Source organism: Ailuropoda melanoleuca, chromosome 11, assembly GCF_002007445.2.
Source record: "Ailuropoda melanoleuca isolate Jingjing chromosome 11, ASM200744v2, whole genome shotgun sequence".
In the NCBI taxonomy this organism is placed as follows: domain Eukaryota; kingdom Metazoa; phylum Chordata; class Mammalia; order Carnivora; family Ursidae; genus Ailuropoda; species Ailuropoda melanoleuca.
Window position 1 is genome coordinate 66917555 of NC_048228.1, and position 20580 is coordinate 66938134.

Below are 20580 nucleotides of genomic sequence, written 5' to 3' on the forward strand. Positions count from 1 at the left end.
GTGAAATGGTGTAGACAGTGTAAGCCAGTGGCAAGGATCTTTACAATAGTTCATTTGTAGCAGAGATTTTTTTCCCCCACACTTAAAATCAGTGTTGTTTTTTTTTTTTAAGATTTTATTTATTTGTCAGAGAGAGAGAAGAGTGAGCATAAGCAAGGGGAGCAGCAGGCAGAGGAAGAAGCAGGTTCCCCACTAACTGAGGAGCCTGATGCAGGACCCTGGGATCATGACCAGAACCAAAGGCAGACACTTCACTGACTGAGCCACCCAGGCATCCCTGTAGCAGAGATTCTTAACATTTTTATCCTTTGGATAAAATCCTTGATTGTGCCCTTTCCATAAAAGTGAAGACATACATAAAATTATACATGGAAGTTTAAGGGGTTCACAGACATTCAGATTAAAATTTAGTGATCTATAAAAAAGTCCTCAGGTCTGCATAATGTAACAGTGATTTCCAAATATGGTTTATAGATTGATGATGAATTACAACACCTCTCAGTAACAACCGCTCCTTTAGAGGTCAATCTTACTGGGTACCCTGCCCAGACTTCTATTGTTGTAAGAAAGAAACTAGTATGGTTATCAACTAGGAGATTCCAATTTTGGAAAATCATGGTAGGCTGAAGATTGATAGTTTGGCTAAAACATGTATTATCAGAATTAAAAGAACTTTATGATCCATAGAGGGACCCATTATAGCTAAGTAAGATTTAGTAAATCTTTCATCTGGAATGACAAAGGTGACTCTACCTTTTTTTCCCATGGGATATTGCCCTGACATCCATCAGAGAAGTTCTCAGAAAAGTACCCTTTCTATGGCTCCCACAGTATCTTTTCATCTTATTTCATGTGTCCTCCCTACCCCCAACACCAATCTCAACTTTAAACAAATAAAAGCAAAACAAAACAGCATCCTGGTCTATAGGTGGGGATAAATACACATCTATTTTGAGATACTGACTGCAAATAAAACACCACACCCTTAGGATTTTGTAAAGATCATAATATAAAAGAGGACTATATTGCGCTTATCACTCTAAGATACAAACATTTTAACTTTTTAAAACTTACGGGTTGAGATACAGAAGGTCAAGTGTTACTTTAGAGCTCTATAATAGGACACTATTAGCATTTAAGGAATACATTTGGATTGTTATCTACCTGTGACCATATAGTAGCTAAGAGATTTTAAAAGTGTCCTTATAGTAATTTCACTTCCTCTGAAGAAATGTTAATATGTCCATAGAGTCTACTGATCCATGAATCTAGAGAAGCATTTATTCACTAATAAATTTTACTGTTCTTTGATTGATTTAAAAACTTTTCATCTTGATTTTTTTCTGAAATGAAACAAGAAATGTAGCTTTTCTAAAAAAAAAAAAAAAAAAAAAAAAAAATTAGCTTTTTTAAAAAAAAAAAAAAAAAAAAAAAAGCAATGATGTTTTATAAATTGCCCTCTTGGATTTTCTTGTCAGCCTGCTTCAAGGAAATCCATGTGTTCAATATACTTGCTCGCAGTTTAGCCCATACCAAATGGTTGTTTAATCCAAATATCTGAGCAGCAAACTGAGCTGATCCTTCTGGAGAAAGTATGGTTGAACAGCCAAGACCTATTGGTTCAGAAAGGGAAAGACAGAGTATTAAGCTGTCAATTAATAATGAAAAGAGCACTTAGTAAACTTTTTTTTAAAGGTAATCTCTACACACAACATGGGGCTCAAAGTCACGACCCCGAGATCAAGAGTCACATACTCTACCAACTGAGCCAGCCAGGGGCCCCTAGTAAACTATTTTATACTCAGAAAAGTCCTGTTTATCACAAACAATAAAAAGCTATTGTATCATCCTTGTCTAAAGTAGGATCTGCAGAGGAGTTCCATCTCTGCTACTGAGTGGTAAAGTGATTGTTAAGAGGATTAGTAATATTTCTCTACCATGAACAGGTATTTTATATATATCATCCATCACTTTAAGATTTTATATATTTTGACAGAGAGAGAGAGCAAGCGTGCAGCAGGGGGAGCAGCAGGCAGAGGGAGAGGGAAAAGCAGGTTTGCCAAGCAGGGAGCCCTATGCCAGGACCCTGGGATCATGACCTGAGCCGAAGGCAGACGCTTAATGACTGAGCCACCCAGGCACCCCCATCTATCACTTTTTTCACCGAATCCATCTGCAAAGAAATTTACCTTTTCCGAAGTTCTTTTCACATATACTAAATCTTTAAATCACTGATGAAAGACAATAGAAATAAAACAAGGATCAAGTGGACAGAAGCACCTGTTCTTGGATAAACTTGAGGTATGTAAATTTTTTTGATAATTTTCTAGCTGCTACTTTTGTCTTTGTACTTGAACTATTCTAACATCTTTAAGCAGTAAAAAAGTTAAAACCAAAGAATAATTTTATGAAATACCAGGTTCTAAGTAAATTTAGTATTAATAAGATCTAAGAGAGTAACTTCCTTGGGGGCCACATGTTTACTCAGGCAGACTTTCTATTATGGAGTGGTACTATTAAGCCTGTGTTGTTCCAGTGAAGTACTAACTAGCTTACAGATCCAAAAGTTCCAGTTCCCCAACAGTCTTGGGATTCATCAGGCTCTGACTCCCACTATCTCCAATAAGAATCAAGTATAAATCACAAGGCAAATTTATTAGTTTGTATTAATAAATCAATTTATGCAGCTCCATCACTTACTATGTGACATTGGTCAAGGTACTTAATGTTAACTTTAGTGTCCTTATCTATTAAGATGGGAGTATTCAACAAGTTAATATAGATAAAGTGCTTGGAGCAGTGCCTGGTGCATAGTAAGTACTCAATGAATGTCAACGGTTAGTAATAGTAGTAGTATTCTAGGTACAGGGTTCTACTCTAGTAACTGAAATACCTGTGCCTGCACTGCTCAGGACTCCCTTTCTAACATCATGAAAGCTTAATTAGCAAAAAGTTAGGTTATCTAGTGAGCATGCTATAAGAGAAAGAGAAATAGTTTTCAGTATTTTACAAAGGCCACATAAAACTTTTCCTCAAAAGATTATCCCCAATTCTAGCCACCAGAATGTACAAATCTTCCAGATTCCCTCTGTCTCCTTGGACAGTACTAGATAAAAATTGCCAAATTTTTGGTCATCACATTCTTCCTTTTTTAAACTCCAATGATAATACCTATACGATTCCTCTGGCATAAATTTAGTTATACTTTCATTTATAGCCATAGAAAATTTTTAACTCGAGAAGCTGATACAATCAGATGTCCAGCTAAAGATCTAGTTAAAGATGGATTAATCACAAGGTGTATCCCTGAAACTGTACAAAGACAGCAGTAAGTAGCTGAATGTTGTATTAAAAAGTTTGTTCAGTATGTTTACTGATTATAAATCAAATATACTCGGCTGTAAAAAATATTTTTATTAAGGATATCCTATTTTTTCTATACTTGAAATAAAGATATCTGCCAAAACTTTAAAAAAATAAAAATAAAAACAGTAGTAAAGGGAATAAAGAAAATAGACATGAACACGTAAGAACAAAGAAGTAACAGTGATAACTTTTTGTCAGCTGAAAAGGAAATGGAGTGGTAACTAACTTAGTAGACCAAGAAAAATTTATCCTAAACCAGAAGCAGGGCAAGATGAGAAGCAATGTGACCAACATTAAAAAACCCATGCAAAGGTTGAGGAATTAGTGGTACCCGATACCTCTGAAGGGAGAGGTGGGGGGTGAAAATGGGGCTAAAAAAAAAGAGGACTGGCTTAAAGTCAAGAAGCAGTTAGGCCATCAGATCTCCTGCGCCAACTCTATGTACCTGAGCAGTTACCCTTTTTTCTTTTTTTAAGATTTTATTTATTTATTTGACACAGAAAGCGAGAGAGCACAAGCAGGGGGAACAAGAGGGAAAGGGAAAAGCAGACTCACCACTGAGCCGGGAGCCCAATGCAGGGCTCAATCCCAGGACCCCAGGATCATGACCTGAGCCCAAGGCAGATGCTTAACTGACTGAGCCATGATTATGATTTAAAAACTAGAGTTCTGGGACACCTGGGTGGCTCAGTCAGTTAAGCATCTGCCTTGGGCTCAGGTCATGATACCGGGGTCCTGGGATCGAGTCCCACATCGGGCTCCTTGCTCAGCAGGGAGCCTGTTTATCCCTCTGCCTGCTCTGCCTGCCGCTCCCCCTGCTTGTGCTCTCTCTCTCCCTCTCGACAAATAAAATCTTTAAAAAATAAAATAAAATAAATAATAAAAGCTAGAGTTCTTATTGCTTAGAGAAGCATATTTAAGTATAAAATGCTATGCGTGCTTGAAAATAATCTAGCAGAAAGGGCTACAGATGTAATAAGATATTAAATGTTGAAGCTGAATAATGGGTACATGAGATTTCATGTTATTCTCTCTACTACTGTGCATATTTGAAACTCTTTAAACAATTTTTTTTGGGGGGGGGTGAGAGAGAAAGCCAGCCTGAGCAGGGGGGGAGAAGCAAAGAAAGAGGGAGAGAGAGAATCCCAAGCAGGCTCCATGTTCTTCATGGAGCCCGACATGGAGCTCTATCTCACAACCTGAGATCATGACTTGAGCTGAAATCAAGAGTCAGATGTTTAACCAACTGAGCCACCTAGGTGCCCCTTTAATAAACAATTTTTTAAAATTCATGTGTCTTACCACTGGGTAGTCGAAGAGAAGACCACACATCCTGAGCTCCCCAGTCTGGAGTGAGTGGAGGGCAGTTGATAACTGGATATGCAGTGTTACCAGACATCACTGGTCCTAAACCGTTGCTTCTGCCTGCCACTGCCACAAATACAGTAGGAATGCCATCCCCTAGGAAAATTACACATTTGTAATTGAATTGAAAGGAGATTTTAAGATAGGTTAAAACAAAATGCCTATGTGTCTTAACTCCTTCAGTTCCTTTATTAGCAGTTTCCAGAAAAAGCATAAATAAGACACTATTATTACATATTATCTTCAATATATATTTCACTTCACCACCTATTATATCTCAAGTAAACAAAGTAGAAAGAATAAGTTTGGCCATCTTTGAGATCTATAGTATAACAGGGTACCACAGTATTAGTGAGGGAATGGCTCAAAGGCCCTTCTACTATGGCTGCTTAGGCTCACTCAAAGAATGACACCACTTGAACCAGTGTCTGTCCTGTTGTCCTTCAACCAACAGGGTATAGGGAGACCTTGTTAATGGAGACTGGAGGTCTCCATATGAATGAAGGAAGGCTAATTCAATAATATAGTACCCAAATATTTAAGACCCTTCAATATATTTTCTAACATATCTCTTAAACATTTCATTCTTTGATAAATTTTTAAGTTATTCCTTTGTTTCTTACCACAGAGATTCCTAACCTGGAATCCAAAATTGTATGTATTTGCACTTTTCTGGAGAAAGAGTTCAGGCTTTCATAGGTTTAAAAAAGAGGTCTTGGAACTTATCCCAATTCCCAGCCCCCCGCCCCAAACCTTAATAACTATGCTCCTATAACAACTACCTCTAGAAAGAAAGCTCGAATCAACATTTTTCCCAGCTGAGAAACATTTGGTTATGTCTCTAGGACTCCATTATTTTAGATCAATACTATCCCATCAAGACATTTCTTTTATATACTAAATTCTAAAATTACTCTTTTTTTTTTTTTTTTAAAGATTTTATTTATTTATTCAACAGAGATAGAGACAGCCAGTGAGAGAGGGAACACAAGCAGGGGGAGTGGGAGAGGAAGAAGCAGGCTCACAGCAGAGGAGCCTGATGTGGGGCTCGATCCCATAACGCCGGGATCACGCCCTGAGCCGAAAGCAGACGCCCAACCGCTGTGCCACCCAGGCGCCCCTAAAATTACTCTTTAATTTCACATTCAACTACCTCCTAGGAAAGGTTGACCACTAAAAATACTTGAAAGGATCTGCTGTTTCAACCTCAGCCTTCCCAAAATTGATGTGGGGCCTATCTTCTGTTGGAGCATATTAGAAACAATACTTCAGGGGCTTCTTATTAGGTAAAGACTCATTCTAGCCTTATTTTCCTCCCATGTTTCACTTTCTTTTGGGGAGTGAGGGCCTCTACTCTTTTATTTATAACATTTTTTTAAAAACTTGAATGCCATTAACACACAATGTTGCATTATTTTCAAGTGCAGCCATGTTGCATTTTCAATTCTTTTTCCCTGACTGAAAAAGTGCCTAGAGCACCTTACACTCTTTGGAAGTGAGTATAATGAAAGCCTAGGCTATCACATTTTCCCCTGTGGAAATGTGGCAAATTCTTTTTCAGTATTACTAGTCCAAACATAAAATTTTTTGGCAAACTCAGAATTTCCTGAAATGCTCTAGTTATGTGACATTTACCTTCATACTCTGCTTTAATCCTCAGAGTTTCATCTGGTCCTTTATGGGCAGATGTTATCCGAAGTTCACATGGAATGCCAAAATTTCCACAAGCCTTCTTGATTTTTTCACAGTGACTGAGATCGGAAGATGAGCCCATCAATACTACAACTCTGCACTGACTTTCTGATTTCAGAAGCAACTGGAAAAGAAAAACATGAATATGCCAAGAAAACGGCAAAAATGGATATAGAATTGAGTACCGTAAGAATAATCAGTTTACAGAGCTATAGTAAAATTACAACTGGACAGAATATTTTCTCTCTTAATAGACCAAATTCAAGACAGAGACAAACAGAACAAAATGATAATTAATTTTTCAAAATAACCTCTTTATATAAAGAAAAGTGGTCTTCATAATTAAGACCTAAAGAGTAAGATAAATCAGATAAATTATATTTACTTTTACAATAAAAAGCAAAGATACTCAACCCTTCTAATTAATATTCAGGAAACTGTAATATAAAATAGTTCATCCTTAGATTTTATTCCATTGTGTTTAATGGAGGTTTTAAGGCATAATCAGCCAAAATGAGGAGATCATACTATAAACCTTTAAGTTAGTTGCTCAGAATTCAAAATGCATGTTTCCATGGAAATGATGTTCTGAAAACTAGCTATGACCTTTGGATAACCACAAATCCTATTCAATTTCCATGGAATTATAGTAATAATATCATAAATCTAAAAGATTTATTTGAGAGAGATAGGGGTAAAGGGAGGGAGAGAGCATGGGGAAGCAGGGGAGGGGCAGGGAGAGGGAGAGAGAATCTCAAGCATACTGCCAGCTAGGTGCAGAGCCTGACACAGGGCTTGATTCCAGCACCCTGAGATCATGACCTGAGCCAAAATCAAGAGCTGGATGCTTAACATTGCAACTGAGCCACCCAGGCACCCCGATAATACCATAAATCTTAAAGTGACATTTTAAGGTCACATGGAGTTCCAATTCTGAACTCTACTTAATGGAATCCATGCTAAAGGAACTTTGAGTAGCAGTGGAGAGATGGGTAGGAAATATAAGGGGCAGGGAGGAGACAAGGACTCTAGGTTTCCCCAACAGAATTTGACAGTGTACTGGCCAGTTTAACAGCAGGGAGTTTCAGTATGTCACTGAGGATAGTTCAGGAGGTACATTTCTTAAGGGTGTTCTTTTTTTTTTTTTTTAAACCACCGGGAAAAAGGGCACCTAGGGTGGCTTTGCTGGTTGAGTGGATGACTCCTCATTTTAGCTCTGGTCATGATCTTGGGGTCCTGAGACTGAGCCCTGCATCAGGCCCTACGCTCAGTGGGGAGTATACTTCAGGATTATTCCTCTCCCTCTGCCCCTTCCCCCACTTGTGCACGCACGCACCCTCTCTCTCAAATAATATTTAAAAAAAACCAAAACACTGGAAAAAATAACTGCACCTTCTCACTTTTATTTTCCTTTTTTTTTTTTAAAGAAAGGTTTTATTTATTTATTTATTTAGAGAGAGAGCATGCAAGCAGGGGGAGCAGCAGAGGGAGGGAGGAAGAATCCCAAGCAGATTCTGCACTAAATGGAGAGCCCGATGTGGGGTTCGACTCTGTGATCCTGAGATCCTGAGATCCTGACTTGAGCTGAAATCAAGAGCCGGATGCTCAACTGACTGAGCCATCCAGGCACCTCTATTTTCTTTTTTGAAGCAAGATTTTCTTGGAGAAAAACACAGAATAGCATGGGTTTACTACAAAAGTTTTACCTCCACTCTTTCTGCAACCCACTCAAAATTCTTCTTCACCATCTGGAGCCCTTCGGGGGTTACTTCCTTGAGGTCACGATATGACTAGAAAATAAAATAGAAAGTTTAGAATACAGATATTCTATTAGTAATATTCTTGCTAACTGAAATTATTTGATTTCTGAGTTTTGGGTAGATTATGAAAAGCTTGCATAGCAAGGAACAGATCTGAAAATGTATCTGAACCTATAAATTCATTTCCTGAATTAGACTAGAGAAAGTTCAGACAGTGAAGTACACTTATATTTTCATTTAAGAATAAGTGCTTTCTACACTAGCAACTACTACGTATTAAGTAGAGAGCATCTGTCCTAGTTTTGTTTTTCATAGGACAGAGCAGAAATGGAACCTGGTAAGATCTAGAACACTTGGGATAGAGTTCCAGATCTGCCCTTATTCTTACTATTATGAAGATATCTATCATCCTTTCAGCGCCTTAGTTTTCAATTGGCCAAACAAGGCTGACACTTGCTCTGTGTGACAGGCATAATAAATGGGAAATCTGTTTTGTAAATGCAAAGTACTTTTCTTATTTTTTTTTTTTCAGGATATAGAAAATGTGAGAGATATTTATCTTTAAAAGTAAACAGCAATCAACTCTGGTTCTTATCATATGGAACAATAGTTGCCTTTTCTTTTCCTCCCATCTTCCTACTCACCTCTATCTTGCCTGATCTTGCAAAGGATTAAAAAAAAATCCTGAAGCATTACCTGTTTATCTTTCTGTTGGCTTCGGTCTCCTGATGGCCAGAGTCTCCAGGAATCATTATCAATAACATCAGCAAGAACAATTTCTTTGGTAGTTATATCAACACCAAATTCAATCTAGAAATAGCATATCACCAAAGAAAAGTTTTCAAAACTCTACAACTAAAGACATTTCTCAGTTATAATCTTTACTCTTAAATCTCCATTTTATTTGTACCTTCATATCAACCAGTGTACAGTTCTGGGGCAACCAGGATTTCTCCAGTATTTCAAAAATAGCCTGTGTAGCATGACTCATGATATCCACTTCAGTCTGGCCTATAACAAGTCCAGCAAAGCAAAATTTTGCTGCAATTAGCTGTTCTTCAGACCACTGTGGATCATTATTGGCATCATCCTGAAAACAAAATACAGGAGTACAATTAATTTAAATATAAAAATTTTGAATTTTTGAGATAAACGGAAGTTGTCCTTTTTTCCTTGACCATGAGTTCCTCAGATATATTTATTTTCTCTAAAGAATTAATTTTTTATTGAAATGCCCTTTAATTCACAATCATTATTTTTGTCTAGTTTTAATAGCTACTTTAAAATTCAAGATATTTGGTGAGTAACTTATTTATTTGACAGAGAGCAAGGTATGCAGAGAGGCAGACAGAGGGGCAGGCAGAAGGAGAAGAGAAGCAGGCTCCCCACTGAGCAGAGAGCCTGAAATGGGGCTCAATCCCAGGACCCTGGTATCATGACCTGAGCCGAAGGCAGACACTTAACCAACTGAGCCACCCAAGCACTTTTTTTTTTTTTTTAATAATCTCTACACCCAATGTGGGGCTCGAACTCACAATCCTGAGATCGAGTCACATGCTCTGCCAACTGAGCCAGCCAGGCATTGCTCTTGACCTCATTTTTAATAGGAATTTATATAAGACTATAAATCTTTAGGGATATTATTTAACAATTCAAGAAATTTCATATAAAGGCATTAGTGAAAAAAAACTTTCATTTTATTCTAAGTAGTGTCCCAATTGCACATGAAATTTTTCTTTTATGAATTCTGGATTTGTATTATAACCATAAGATAAACATTTGAAGGTATGCAGTTTACTGATTATACTTGATCTAGGCCAAAAGGCTGAGAGGCAGTTTTAGTTCACTGTGTAAAAAATGCTGCATAAGGGATGTCTGGGTGACTAGGTCGGTTGAGCACCTGCCTTCAGCTGGGGTCATGGTCGCAGGTTCCTGGCACCAAGCCCTGCATAGGGCTCCCTGCTCAGTGGGGAGCCTGCTTCTCCCTCTCCCTCTGCCTGCTGCTCCCACTGCTTGTGCGCTCTGTCAAATAAATAAAATCTTAAAAACAAAACTATACAAGGTGTGCTTGGGTGGCTCAGTTGGTTGAGCATCCAGACTCTTGGTTTTGGTTCAGGTCATTATCTCATGGTTGTGTGATGGAGCCCCAAGTTGGGCTCCCTGCTCAGCGTGGAGTCTGCTTAGGATTCTTTCCCCATCTCTCCCTCCCCCTGTTCCTCTCACTGCATGCTTGCTCGCCATCTCCCTCATTCTCTCTCTCTCTCAATAAATAAAATCTTTTTTTTTAAGATTTTATTTATTTATTTGAGAGAGTGAGAGCATGCGCATGGGGGGGGGTCAGAGGGAGAAGCAGACTCCCTACTGAGCAGGGAGCCTGATTCGGGACTCAATCCTGAGACTCCAGGATCATGATCTGAGCTGAAGGCAGTCGTTTAACCAACTGAGCCACCCAGGCATCCCAAAAAGCAGTTTCAATAAAGAAAACCAATAGAAATTTATAACCACTGATTCCTACATCTTTATTATGTTTTTGCTTAGAAGAGATATTGGTAATAGTTTTTCTGTATCTGAATGTAAAAAGATCCCTTGTATTCACCTTACTTCAAACTCTTAACTAAAAATTTAAAAAGTTTCTGAATTGTTATTTTTCTTCCCAATAACTGCTATTTTTTTTAAATGTATTTATTTTTTAAGGATTTTATTTAACTTTAATAATGTTTAAATCTTTTGACTTTGAAATTATGTTTGTTGCTATATTATAGTAAGACACAGAAGCACAGGGGCGCCTGGGTGGCTCAGCCGTTAAGTGTCTGTCTTCAGCTCAGGTCATGATCCCAAGGTCCTGGGATCAAGTCCTGCATTGGGCTCTCTGCTCGGCAGGAAGCCTGCTTCTCCCACTCACACTCCCCTTGCTTGTGCTCCCTCTCTCGCTGTCTCCTTCTGTCAAATAAATAAATAAATAAAATCTTTAAAAAAAATTTTTAAAAAATAGTCTCTGTACTTAAAAAAAAAAAAGACACAGAAGCATAGAGTAATTACCTTGAAAAACAGCTCCACTTTAGGTGGGTAAAATTTATATCCCTCCTTGACACCAGGATTTCTTTTGAGGAAAGAACCAGTTGCTATTCTTCTACAAACCCATTCAATTGGAATCATTTCACACTTAGGTGCAATGAAAGCTGTCTCCCCACATTTTCTGGTGAAAGCAGTTTTGATACCTACAAATTGATAAAAAGTTTTTTAAAAAGCATTAAAATTGGGCATAATAAAACTGCTGTTTACAAAAAACAAAATGAAACAAAAACCCCATCTAGCCAAATGTTATCCTTAAATGATACTGCCAAAAATAAATTAACTTGAAAAAAAAATTGAAGTAGGAAAACAAAATTATTAGTATGGCTTTCTTAATGCTTATCAAAATATTTAGTAGTATTTCATATTAATGTTATATGGCAAAGTATATAGTGGATCAGAAGGTCAGGGTCCTGGTGTCTTTACCATTCATTCATTCATGCATTCAAAAAATACTTTTGAGTAATTCCTCTGCCACTGCTTACCTAACTTTGCATAAAGCATATAACTCATCTAGATGGTACTAAATTATCTTTAAATCAGATTTGGTTATATGATTCTCATATCTGACAGTCCAGTGTTAAATAGGCCTTATAAAATATCAATCCACTTATCACAATCAGGTACAGCCCTACATTTTGGATCACCCTTTTCTCCTAATGTTTGAAGAAAATAATCCCTGAGAGAAAGCATCCAACAGGTAGCAGCAAGAATAGTGGCCAGTCTGGCCAAGAGCAAAGAAAACATTTGTTCTTTCTTTCCCTTCTTTTCTACTCAAACTGTTATTGGAAAACTAAGATAAAAAGCTAGCTTTTGACAGGAGCTATTTTATTTGGGGATGTTGGAAAATAACCTCTCTAATAAGTTATGCTATATAATGAACCACATGATCCAGCAATTCCACTTCTAGGTATTCTAGGTACTAACACTGCAACTTGAAGATGAGCATTATTATGTTAACCCATACAGGTTTCCAGGAGATGTTTTAATCATATTAATGCTACAGGATTCCTTTGTGCTGCCATATAATAACCTACATATATATTTCCCTACATGAAGGGAATCTACATTTATGTAAGACCTGCACTGTTCTAAGTGTTTTATATGTTATCTCATTTAACCATACATAAAAATTTTCAGATAGGTATCATTACATTCTACAGTGAAAGAAACAGAGGCTCAAAGAAATTAAGTAATTTGACAAGCTGGGTCATGTTGCCAATCAGTAATGGTGCCTGGACCAGTTTCAAAACCTGTATTGTTTTCTCTGTACTCCCTCTGGGTTTGACCAGTAAGATTCAACTGAAACAGGGAATTGTGATATGCTATATGAACAGGAACTCTGGGAAAGAATAAGAGTGTAAGTAAATGGTCATTTTAACCCTTAAAGAATGATTTGGCTCATGCTCATGGATAGGCAAATGATTTACATCAATCCTGAATTGCAGGTGGTAACTACATGCCTGGCTTTAAGAGCTCTTCCTTTTAAGATCTGTTAATCATTAGACATATGTGCTCATTTGTCTATCAAGCTTAAAAGACTAGTATCCAAATCTACTGTTTAAATATAAACAACAGTTACTTTTACTCAGAGGAAAACTCTTCCTCACATCTAAGAGAACCAAAAGCACAGAATCAATTTATGGTAATGATCTAGTACAGGAAAAAAAAAGTGCTTCCAAAAAAAAAAAATCAAAAAGACTCAGTTTAGATGATATAATGATTGCTTCTAATATGCATACTAATCATCTTAGCAAAATTCATGACTGGAGGGATGAACAAAAGAATTCTCCCCATGTCTCAGTGTTTACAGAATTTAAGCCTTCTATGAAGATTACTAAGGAAATGTCACTTCACACACTGAATCACAACTGCAGCGTGTGACAGCTAATCAGCCCCATATCCCTAGGGCCACCCATGTATTAAGGCCACCAGGCTCCTCATCTGTGGTTTAACAACTGCAGGACTTCTACCCATTATCACTACATACACCTAAACGTAATTATGGTAAGTTTCTGTGGGAGAACTGAGACTTAAAAGGTAAAGTACTGAGACCAAATCCACACATTTCATAACTCAGATATAGCATATATGATATTATTTCCACAGAAAAACAGTATTACTTGTATCTCTTATTTGTATAGTATTTTACAGTTTGCTTACGACTGACAATGAGAAAACCAGAATCCTGATTTATAAAATCTCATTTGGTGCTCTTTCCATTCTAACTTCTAGAAATACCTTAATAAGAAACATAACCTTGGTTATAAAGAAAGCAATTTTAAATAGATCACTGGTGGTCAACTAGACATAGCATTTATTTAACTATCAGCAAGCAAAAATTAGATAAGGCAACAGAACTCCTAATCTGTCCTCTAAAACAAATCTAAGAATTTTTTAAAATTTAAGTTTTCCTTATTTCCTTAAGTGTATAAAACCTGAAAAACATCTTTCAACATTTCCTGTGAACCAAGTAAGTTTTAGTTATGTTAAGTGTGCCATTACAGTAGTTTAAAGGTAATTGTTGGAGTACTTCATTTAGGATGACAAACTTTGCCAGCTTTCTCAGATGCAGGACTTTCAGAGTCAAAACTGGGAAAGTCCTGGACAAAGAGAGACAATTTGGGTCACTTTAATTCACTTTTTGTTAAGCCCCATAAAGTGCACTGAATAGTCCCTTACTGAATAAGCAAATAAAAACTTGGGCCTGTACTTATCTTCCATTATTTGAAAGTATATATATACACGCGCGTGTGTGTGTGTGTGTGTGTGTGTGTGTGTGTGTGTGTAAAGCCCCGCAGCTATGTATAACTACTATGGGTACACAGGAACTAATTTTTTTATTGTGAACAATTTATAGTATTAAGCAAATTTTTAAAATTTTAATATGTATAGGGAGAATGAGATAATTTGGCAAGTTAAAAATGAATCACTTATCTTTACAGCAAAAGGAACCAAAAATTAGTTTGATGCTCTCTATAGCAATCTACTCAGTCCCTGCGGAACAACCTATCAAGGAAGCCTTGAAATAAAAATCCTAAAATCGTATTACTTAGGAACTGCGGGTGGTCCCTTTATTTATCAGAACATACTCACTTTCAATGTATAGAGGGATTTATGATGTAGATGACAAATTAGGCTGGCAATTAAATGTTTTTCCCCCCACACTACCTTAAAAATGTTCAACAGAAAACTAGGAAAGAGGCAAAACTATTCAAGAATACATTCTGTATTGACAGAATTGATTTAATTTGAATTACCTTGTTATTTTGTGGAAGGCAGGTACATCTATCCTGACTAGGAAACAAAGGCATTAAGTTCCCCTTTGGATTTAGAAGATTAATTTAAGAGATTATGGACATACCTTGAAGGTATTGTGGGTTCGGTTCTATGCCACCACAATAAAGCAAATCAAATAAATTTTTGGTTTCCCAGTGCACATACAAGTTATATTTACACAATACTGCAGTTTATGAAGTGTGTGATAGCATGATATCTAAAAAACGTATATACTTTAGTTAAAAAATACTTCGTTGCTAAAAAACGCTATCATCTATTGACGTGGCCAAGGTCAACACCTTGATCAGGCCTGATGGAGAAAAGAAGGCAGTATGTTCGACTGGCTCCCGACTATAATGCTTTGGATGTTGCCAGCAAAATTGGGATCATCTAAACTGAGTCCAGCTGGCTAAATCTAAATATAAATTTTTTCACCATAAAAAACAAAAACAAAAACAAAAACGCTATCATCTGAGCTTTCAGCAAGTTGTGATCACTGATCACAGTTTACCATAACAAATAAAATAATAAGAAAGTTTGAAATATTGAGAGACTTGCCAAATGTGATGGCAACATGAACAGAACAAATGCTGTTGGAAAAATGGCACCAAGAGACTTGCTCAATGAAGGGGCAGGACTGCCACAAACCTTCAATTTGTTTAAAAAAAAAAAAAAGGCAATATCATGAAACACAATAAAGCAAAGTGTAATAAAACAGGGTATGCTTGTAATGCTTACTGGAAGCTCTAAGAAATGAAAGGGCAATTGGCTAGCAAAGGAGACAAAATTATTAAATTATAGAATTAGAACTGGGATAGTAAAAAACAAAGCTTTTATTTTATAGATAAGGAACCAGAGGCTTCAAAGGTTGACTGATGCAAGGCAATGAGGCCTCTTACACAGGAGGAAAAGAGCTCCAATCTTTTATTAGCTGAAATTTCATATACTACAGACAAATCAGCATTGACTGAATCCCTGAAGAAAAGCCCATTATCTTAATTCCCCTTTCTTTACTCCAAGTGCCCTCCACAGAATGTTCTGATCTAGTCTTTTTTAATAGATGTCTCTATAGAAAATAGTCTTCTTTCAGTTTTAGAGTAGAGATAACCCTGGAGATCTTTGATCTAGTTCAAATCCCTCACTTGGGGCGGAATGAGAAGGTGTGGTGGCAATCTTCAAATACTTTTCGGGGTTTTCAAGTGGAAAAGGGATTTGAAATTCTGTCTTATTTCCAAGGGACAGAGCAAAGAATAACTGCATACAATTTTAGGTACCAAATTTCAACTCTTCAATGAGAGCTGCCTAATACCAGAACAGGCCTCCTTCACAGATAAGTCTCTCCTAGGACATCTTCCTAAGAGAGAAAAGTTACAGAAAGGATGTGCATGCCAGACAAAGACCGTAGCAAACTGTAAAGATTCCTTAACTAATGATACTACTTACTAATTCCAAATTAAGCACTGTAGTGAAATTTAAGAGTTCCTGCTTTGATTTAAGTAACCTTAGCTTTTGAGACATCCCCCAACACGTTCTTAATCCAAATAATGTCATCTCCCCATGAAAGAGATCAGAGTGTGCTGTATGTGTGTGTGGGGGGCAACATTTAAAAGGGAGGAGATTGTGGGGGGAGCCATGTACCTGTTTTCCTATAACAACTGAAAAATATCACTGGTAGCCAACATGTTCTTAATCAAAATAAAGCCGTTTCCTCATGAAAGGACCAAATGTGTGTGAGAGACAGAATGTGAAAGCGTAGGCCATGGGGAGAGCTACTTACCTGCTTCCTTTAACAACTGAAAAATACAACTGGTAGTTTTATTTGAGATTGCAGCTTTTCCTTCCAGGTGATTCTTTCTGGCTGCATTTCCTGCTGTTATCTGGTCCTTGGACTGCAGGAGGACTTTTCCTGGACTATCTGGCAATTCATAGACTTCTTTTGTTTTACCCTCATAGAGTTTTTTACCAATATTCAGTACTGTGGAGATAAAATGGAGACATCAGATTTCAGGAAAAATTTCCTAATTAAAGACTAAGTTAATGAATCATGGGAGACTATGGACTCTGGGAAACAAACTGAGAGCTTCAGAGGGGAGGGGTGGGGGAATGGGATAGGCTGGTGATGGGTATTAAGGAGGGCACGTATTGCACAGTGCACTGGGTGTTATACGCAAGTAATGAATCATGGAACTTTACATCAAAAGCTAGGGATGTACAGTATGGTGACTAACAATAAAAAATCATTTTAAAAAAAGACTAAGTTATCTAGAATGATCAATCAGAGAAAATACAGAGTGGTTAAGGAATAATTTTAATAAAAAATTCACTCATCTGCATAGAACCTTATACTCTACAAGTATTTTCACAGGCATCATATTTGATTCACATAATCAAACTGTAATTATGGAAATACTTACAGTTGACCTTTGAACTATGTGGAGTTTAGTGTTGAAAATCTACATAGAACTTTTACTTCCCCAAAACTTTATAGCCTACTGTTGATCGGAAGGCTTGCTAACATTAAATGCTGATTAACACGTATTTTCTAAGTTAATGTATCCTATGCTGTACTCTTACAATAAAATAAACTAGAGAAAAAAATAAAATTTTAAGAAAGAAAATATATTTGCAGTACTGTGTAGTATTTATCGGAAAAAAAAAATCCACAGGTAAGCGGACCCATGCTGTTCAAACCCATGTTGTTCAAGGGTCAACTGTATAAGGATTAGAAAACTTAAGCATCATGGGGCGCCTGGGTGGCACAGCGGTTAAGCATCTGCCTTCGGCTCAGGGTGTGATCCCGGCATTATGGGATCGAGCCCCACCTCAGGCTCCTCTGCTATGAGCCTGCTTCTTCCTCTCCCACTCTCCCTGCTTGTGTTCCCACTCTCACTGGCTGTCTCTATCTCTGTCAAACAAATAAATAAATCTTAAAAAAAGAAGTAATTTCCCACAATTAATTGTGTGTTGGAATGGTATATTTGTAAACATTTATGAAAAGATATTATTTGACCATTGTCAGAGGGGATGGGCAGAGCCAGACAAAATTCTGTCTTTTGATATCATATTCTTTGCTCTTTCCATTATCAACCCTGCCTCTCACAGCAGAACTGAAGAACAAATTTACATTAAATTAATAGCATTTTCATATATATAGTCACAATACAATAACTAAACTAGCTTATAGAAGAAAAAAAATCCTTATTTTTTGTGACTTCCGCTTGGCATGACAGGCAAAATGGGAAAGTTCAGCCAGAAGGGTTTCCTGACTTCTAATTACAGTGCAAGGGGAGGTACCCCCACCCACTGAAGTTAGCCCATTGCCAAACACCTCTATTTCTTAATCTTTCTTCCCTACTCCCCAGTGTTAATCCTTTCTCCACACTAACAGATGTGGGAAATTTTGAGGAAGTAAGGACAAGGGAATCTAATTTGATGCAGGTCATAGACCTAAAAAAAGTAGACACTGGGGTGCCTGGGTGGCAGTTAGTTAAGCGTCTGCCTTCAGCTCAGGTCATGATCCCAGGGTCCTGGGATTGAGCCCCAAATCTGGCTCCCCGCTCAGCGGGGAGTCTGCTTCTCCCTCTCCCTCTGCCCCTTTCCATGCTCATGCTCTCTCTCTCTCTCTCTCTCTGAAATAAATAAATGAAAATCTTAAAAAAAAAAAAAAAAGGAGACTCTGGTCATTAGAAAGAATGATTTAGGTGAAGATCAGAGATAACAGAAGTTTAAGGACTTAAAATTTCCAAGGGGAGAAATCACCCCTCATGCTCCTAGAACACAGTCTCATTCTCAGTATTGGCATTTTTTAGTGTCCGTGTGCCAGGTACACTAGTGATATGCCAGTAAACAAGACAGAGTTCCTGCTCTCAAGCAACCTGAGTCTGAGGGAAGCTGAAATTAAACAGGACATCATAGTAGGTATGATGTGAGAAATATAGAGACTACGGGATCACAGGTTCATAGCAGGCCAACCTAAGCTACTCTAAACACCAGAGGAGGAAGTCTAGAACAAAGAGAGGTTGAGGTTGAGATCTGAGGCAGAATAAACATTAAGCCAGAAGAGGGAAAGGTAGTGGTGGTGAAAAAAAGACCAAGGGGTAACAGTGCAGGGCAGGACTTCGGTATGGTTGGAGAACTGTGTGTGTGTGTGTGTGTGTGTGTGTGTGTGTATACTGCTATTGGGCAGGGGAGGGAGGGCAGCAGGTACAGAGTAGTAAAGAATGGCAGGAGAACTGAGCAGTGGTCCGATCACCAACTAGTGGAGGTGACCATTAAACAAACCAGTTATAATTGTTTAATAGTTACTGCCGCAGGGTACCTAGAGGATGAATCCCGATCCTACCGTAGTGTCCTGACTCACTGACAAGGTTTAAAAGGCCCCTCAAGTTAGAGCCTCCGCTTTGTGCTCCAACTTCAGATTTCTTTATTCCCTTTCCAGAACTCTAATTTCTGTAACTGAATTTCTATATCCCACTCCCAGGCTTTTGACATGCTCTCCCTAGGCCCAAACAGTTTCCCTCCCTTGCATTTCACTATTCATCCTTCAGGCTTCATAAATCATGCTGACAGTGTTTCAATTTTACCCTAAGAACAACCATGTGGCTTTTAAGCACTTCAGCAAAAATGACAGATTTCTATATTAGATTAAGTCTATAATTTTTTTACCTAAATTCAATTTTTCTGTGTGGAAGACAATGTACCGAGCAGCCAAACACAAGCAATTTGGTTCACCATAAATTTAGAAATTTGGTGTGTGGGAAAGAAAAAAATGTTTTATCAGCATAAATGTCACAAGCGATATTTTCTGAGGACCTAATCACTCGCAGATAACAAGATTACGTAAATAGGATAAATGTAAAGTGAATCAAGGCAACTTTTTGCCTGGTGCTTTTGGAGCTCTTCGAAGTCATCATGGCATCAAGACTGTAACACACACAAAATCTGGACCAAAGAAAGTAAATTTTTCAATAGGTTCAAATATTAACTATCCAGAAATAGCAGTCTCTTGACTTAATAGGAAAAGCAAGACTGAAAAATCAATACGTATGTTCCTGTGATTGTTCTGCAGTAACTATTACCAATATGATTTCCAGGCACCTCTCCAACCCCTGGCCATTTCTCTTTCTAATCACGCTCTTCCTCTACTTTGTTTCTTTCCCCCAACCCAGAGCCAGTTCCGAGTATTTCAGAAAGTTCGATGAGGCCCGGGAGCGCTGGCGGTGCCCGGGCCACGTGTCCGCCCGCTCAGCGGCCTAGAGGGGCGAATGCAAGGAGACCAGGCACAGCCCGGGAGAAGGCTGCCAGGAGAGCCGCAGGGCGCGCAGGCGTCGGCGGCGAATCCGTAACCTCCAGGTGGGAGTGGTGGCGGGAAGACCGTGGAAGGCAGGGAGTCCCCGGCAGATTCCGGGGGCTGCCTGTTACTCACCCTCAGCTGTCGCCATTATCCTGCGTGGGCTGGGGGCAGCGGTCGCGCTGGGAAGACAGGCAAGACTCTGGAAAAGAGGAGTGTCAGAGAGGCTCACGTGGCAGGGAGGGGAAGCGGCCAACAGACAAACCCCCGGCCAGGCCTAGTAGTCCTGCGCGCCCAAACGTGCTCTCCGCTAGCAACGCAGTCGGCCGGGACGGAACCTCGGAGGTCTCTGCCGCCCTAGAGCAACTTCGACTCGGGGAGGTAGCTCTACCCTCGAGGCTTCCCGCCGCGCAGGCGCAGAAACACAGACCGCCCCCCGCCCCCCGCTCACCCTAGTGCGCGGGCGCTGTTCCAGAAGAGGCGAAAAGTGGCGCGCGCTGGCGGCCCCTCCCGCTTCTACAGAGTCTCGTTGACCAGCTCCCTTCTTCGCAGCGAGAGCGGGTCATAGGTTGGAGCGTACCAAGTAGTGACGGTCGGGGGAAAGCATGTGAGGAAGGCCATACAGAGTTTACAACTTCTGGGACAGAAATGACGTTAACCCTACTACTCTCATCACCCCAGTCTTGGGTGTTAGAAAACAACGGAGATTTCCACGTGCAGAAAAAGTAGTTTCCCATAGGGATCCGGCGGAGGACA

The 20580-nt window shown here is 38.7% G+C and overlaps 1 protein-coding gene across 2 annotated transcripts; it reads right to left on the reverse strand.

Annotated features, from left to right (window-relative positions):
- Positions 1-1382: 1382 nt before the first annotated feature.
- Positions 1383-20525, reverse strand: PAICS (phosphoribosylaminoimidazole carboxylase and phosphoribosylaminoimidazolesuccinocarboxamide synthase). 2 transcript variants are annotated; one of them, XM_011223490.3, is made up of 10 exons: positions 20276-20525; positions 19960-20026; positions 16312-16509; positions 11223-11401; positions 9094-9273; positions 8880-8993; positions 8130-8213; positions 6367-6547; positions 4669-4827; positions 1383-1613 (listed from the first exon to the last, which is right to left on the reverse strand). In XM_011223490.3, the coding sequence occupies exons 2-10, from the start codon at positions 19973-19975 to the stop codon at positions 1447-1449; spliced, it is 1278 nt and encodes a 425-aa protein (XP_011221792.2). In that variant the 5' UTR covers positions 19976-20026; positions 20276-20525; the 3' UTR covers positions 1383-1446. The 2 variants fall into 2 exon arrangements, with proteins under 2 accessions (XP_011221792.2, XP_034527649.1); XM_034671758.1 differs by lacking the exon at positions 20276-20525 and having other exon boundaries at positions 19960-20248.
- Positions 20526-20580: the final 55 nt, after the last annotated feature.

Excerpts from the sequence above, each read along its gene's own strand:
- PAICS (XM_011223490.3), bottom strand. Across the intron at positions 9,274-11,222 it reads AAGTGGAGCTGTTTTTCAAG|GATGATGCCAATAATGATCC; the intron begins GTAATTACTCTA and ends TTTTGTTTTCAG. Across the intron at positions 4,828-6,366 it reads GATTAAAGCAGAGTATGAAG|GGGATGGCATTCCTACTGTA; the intron begins GTAAATGTCACA and ends TAATTTTCCTAG.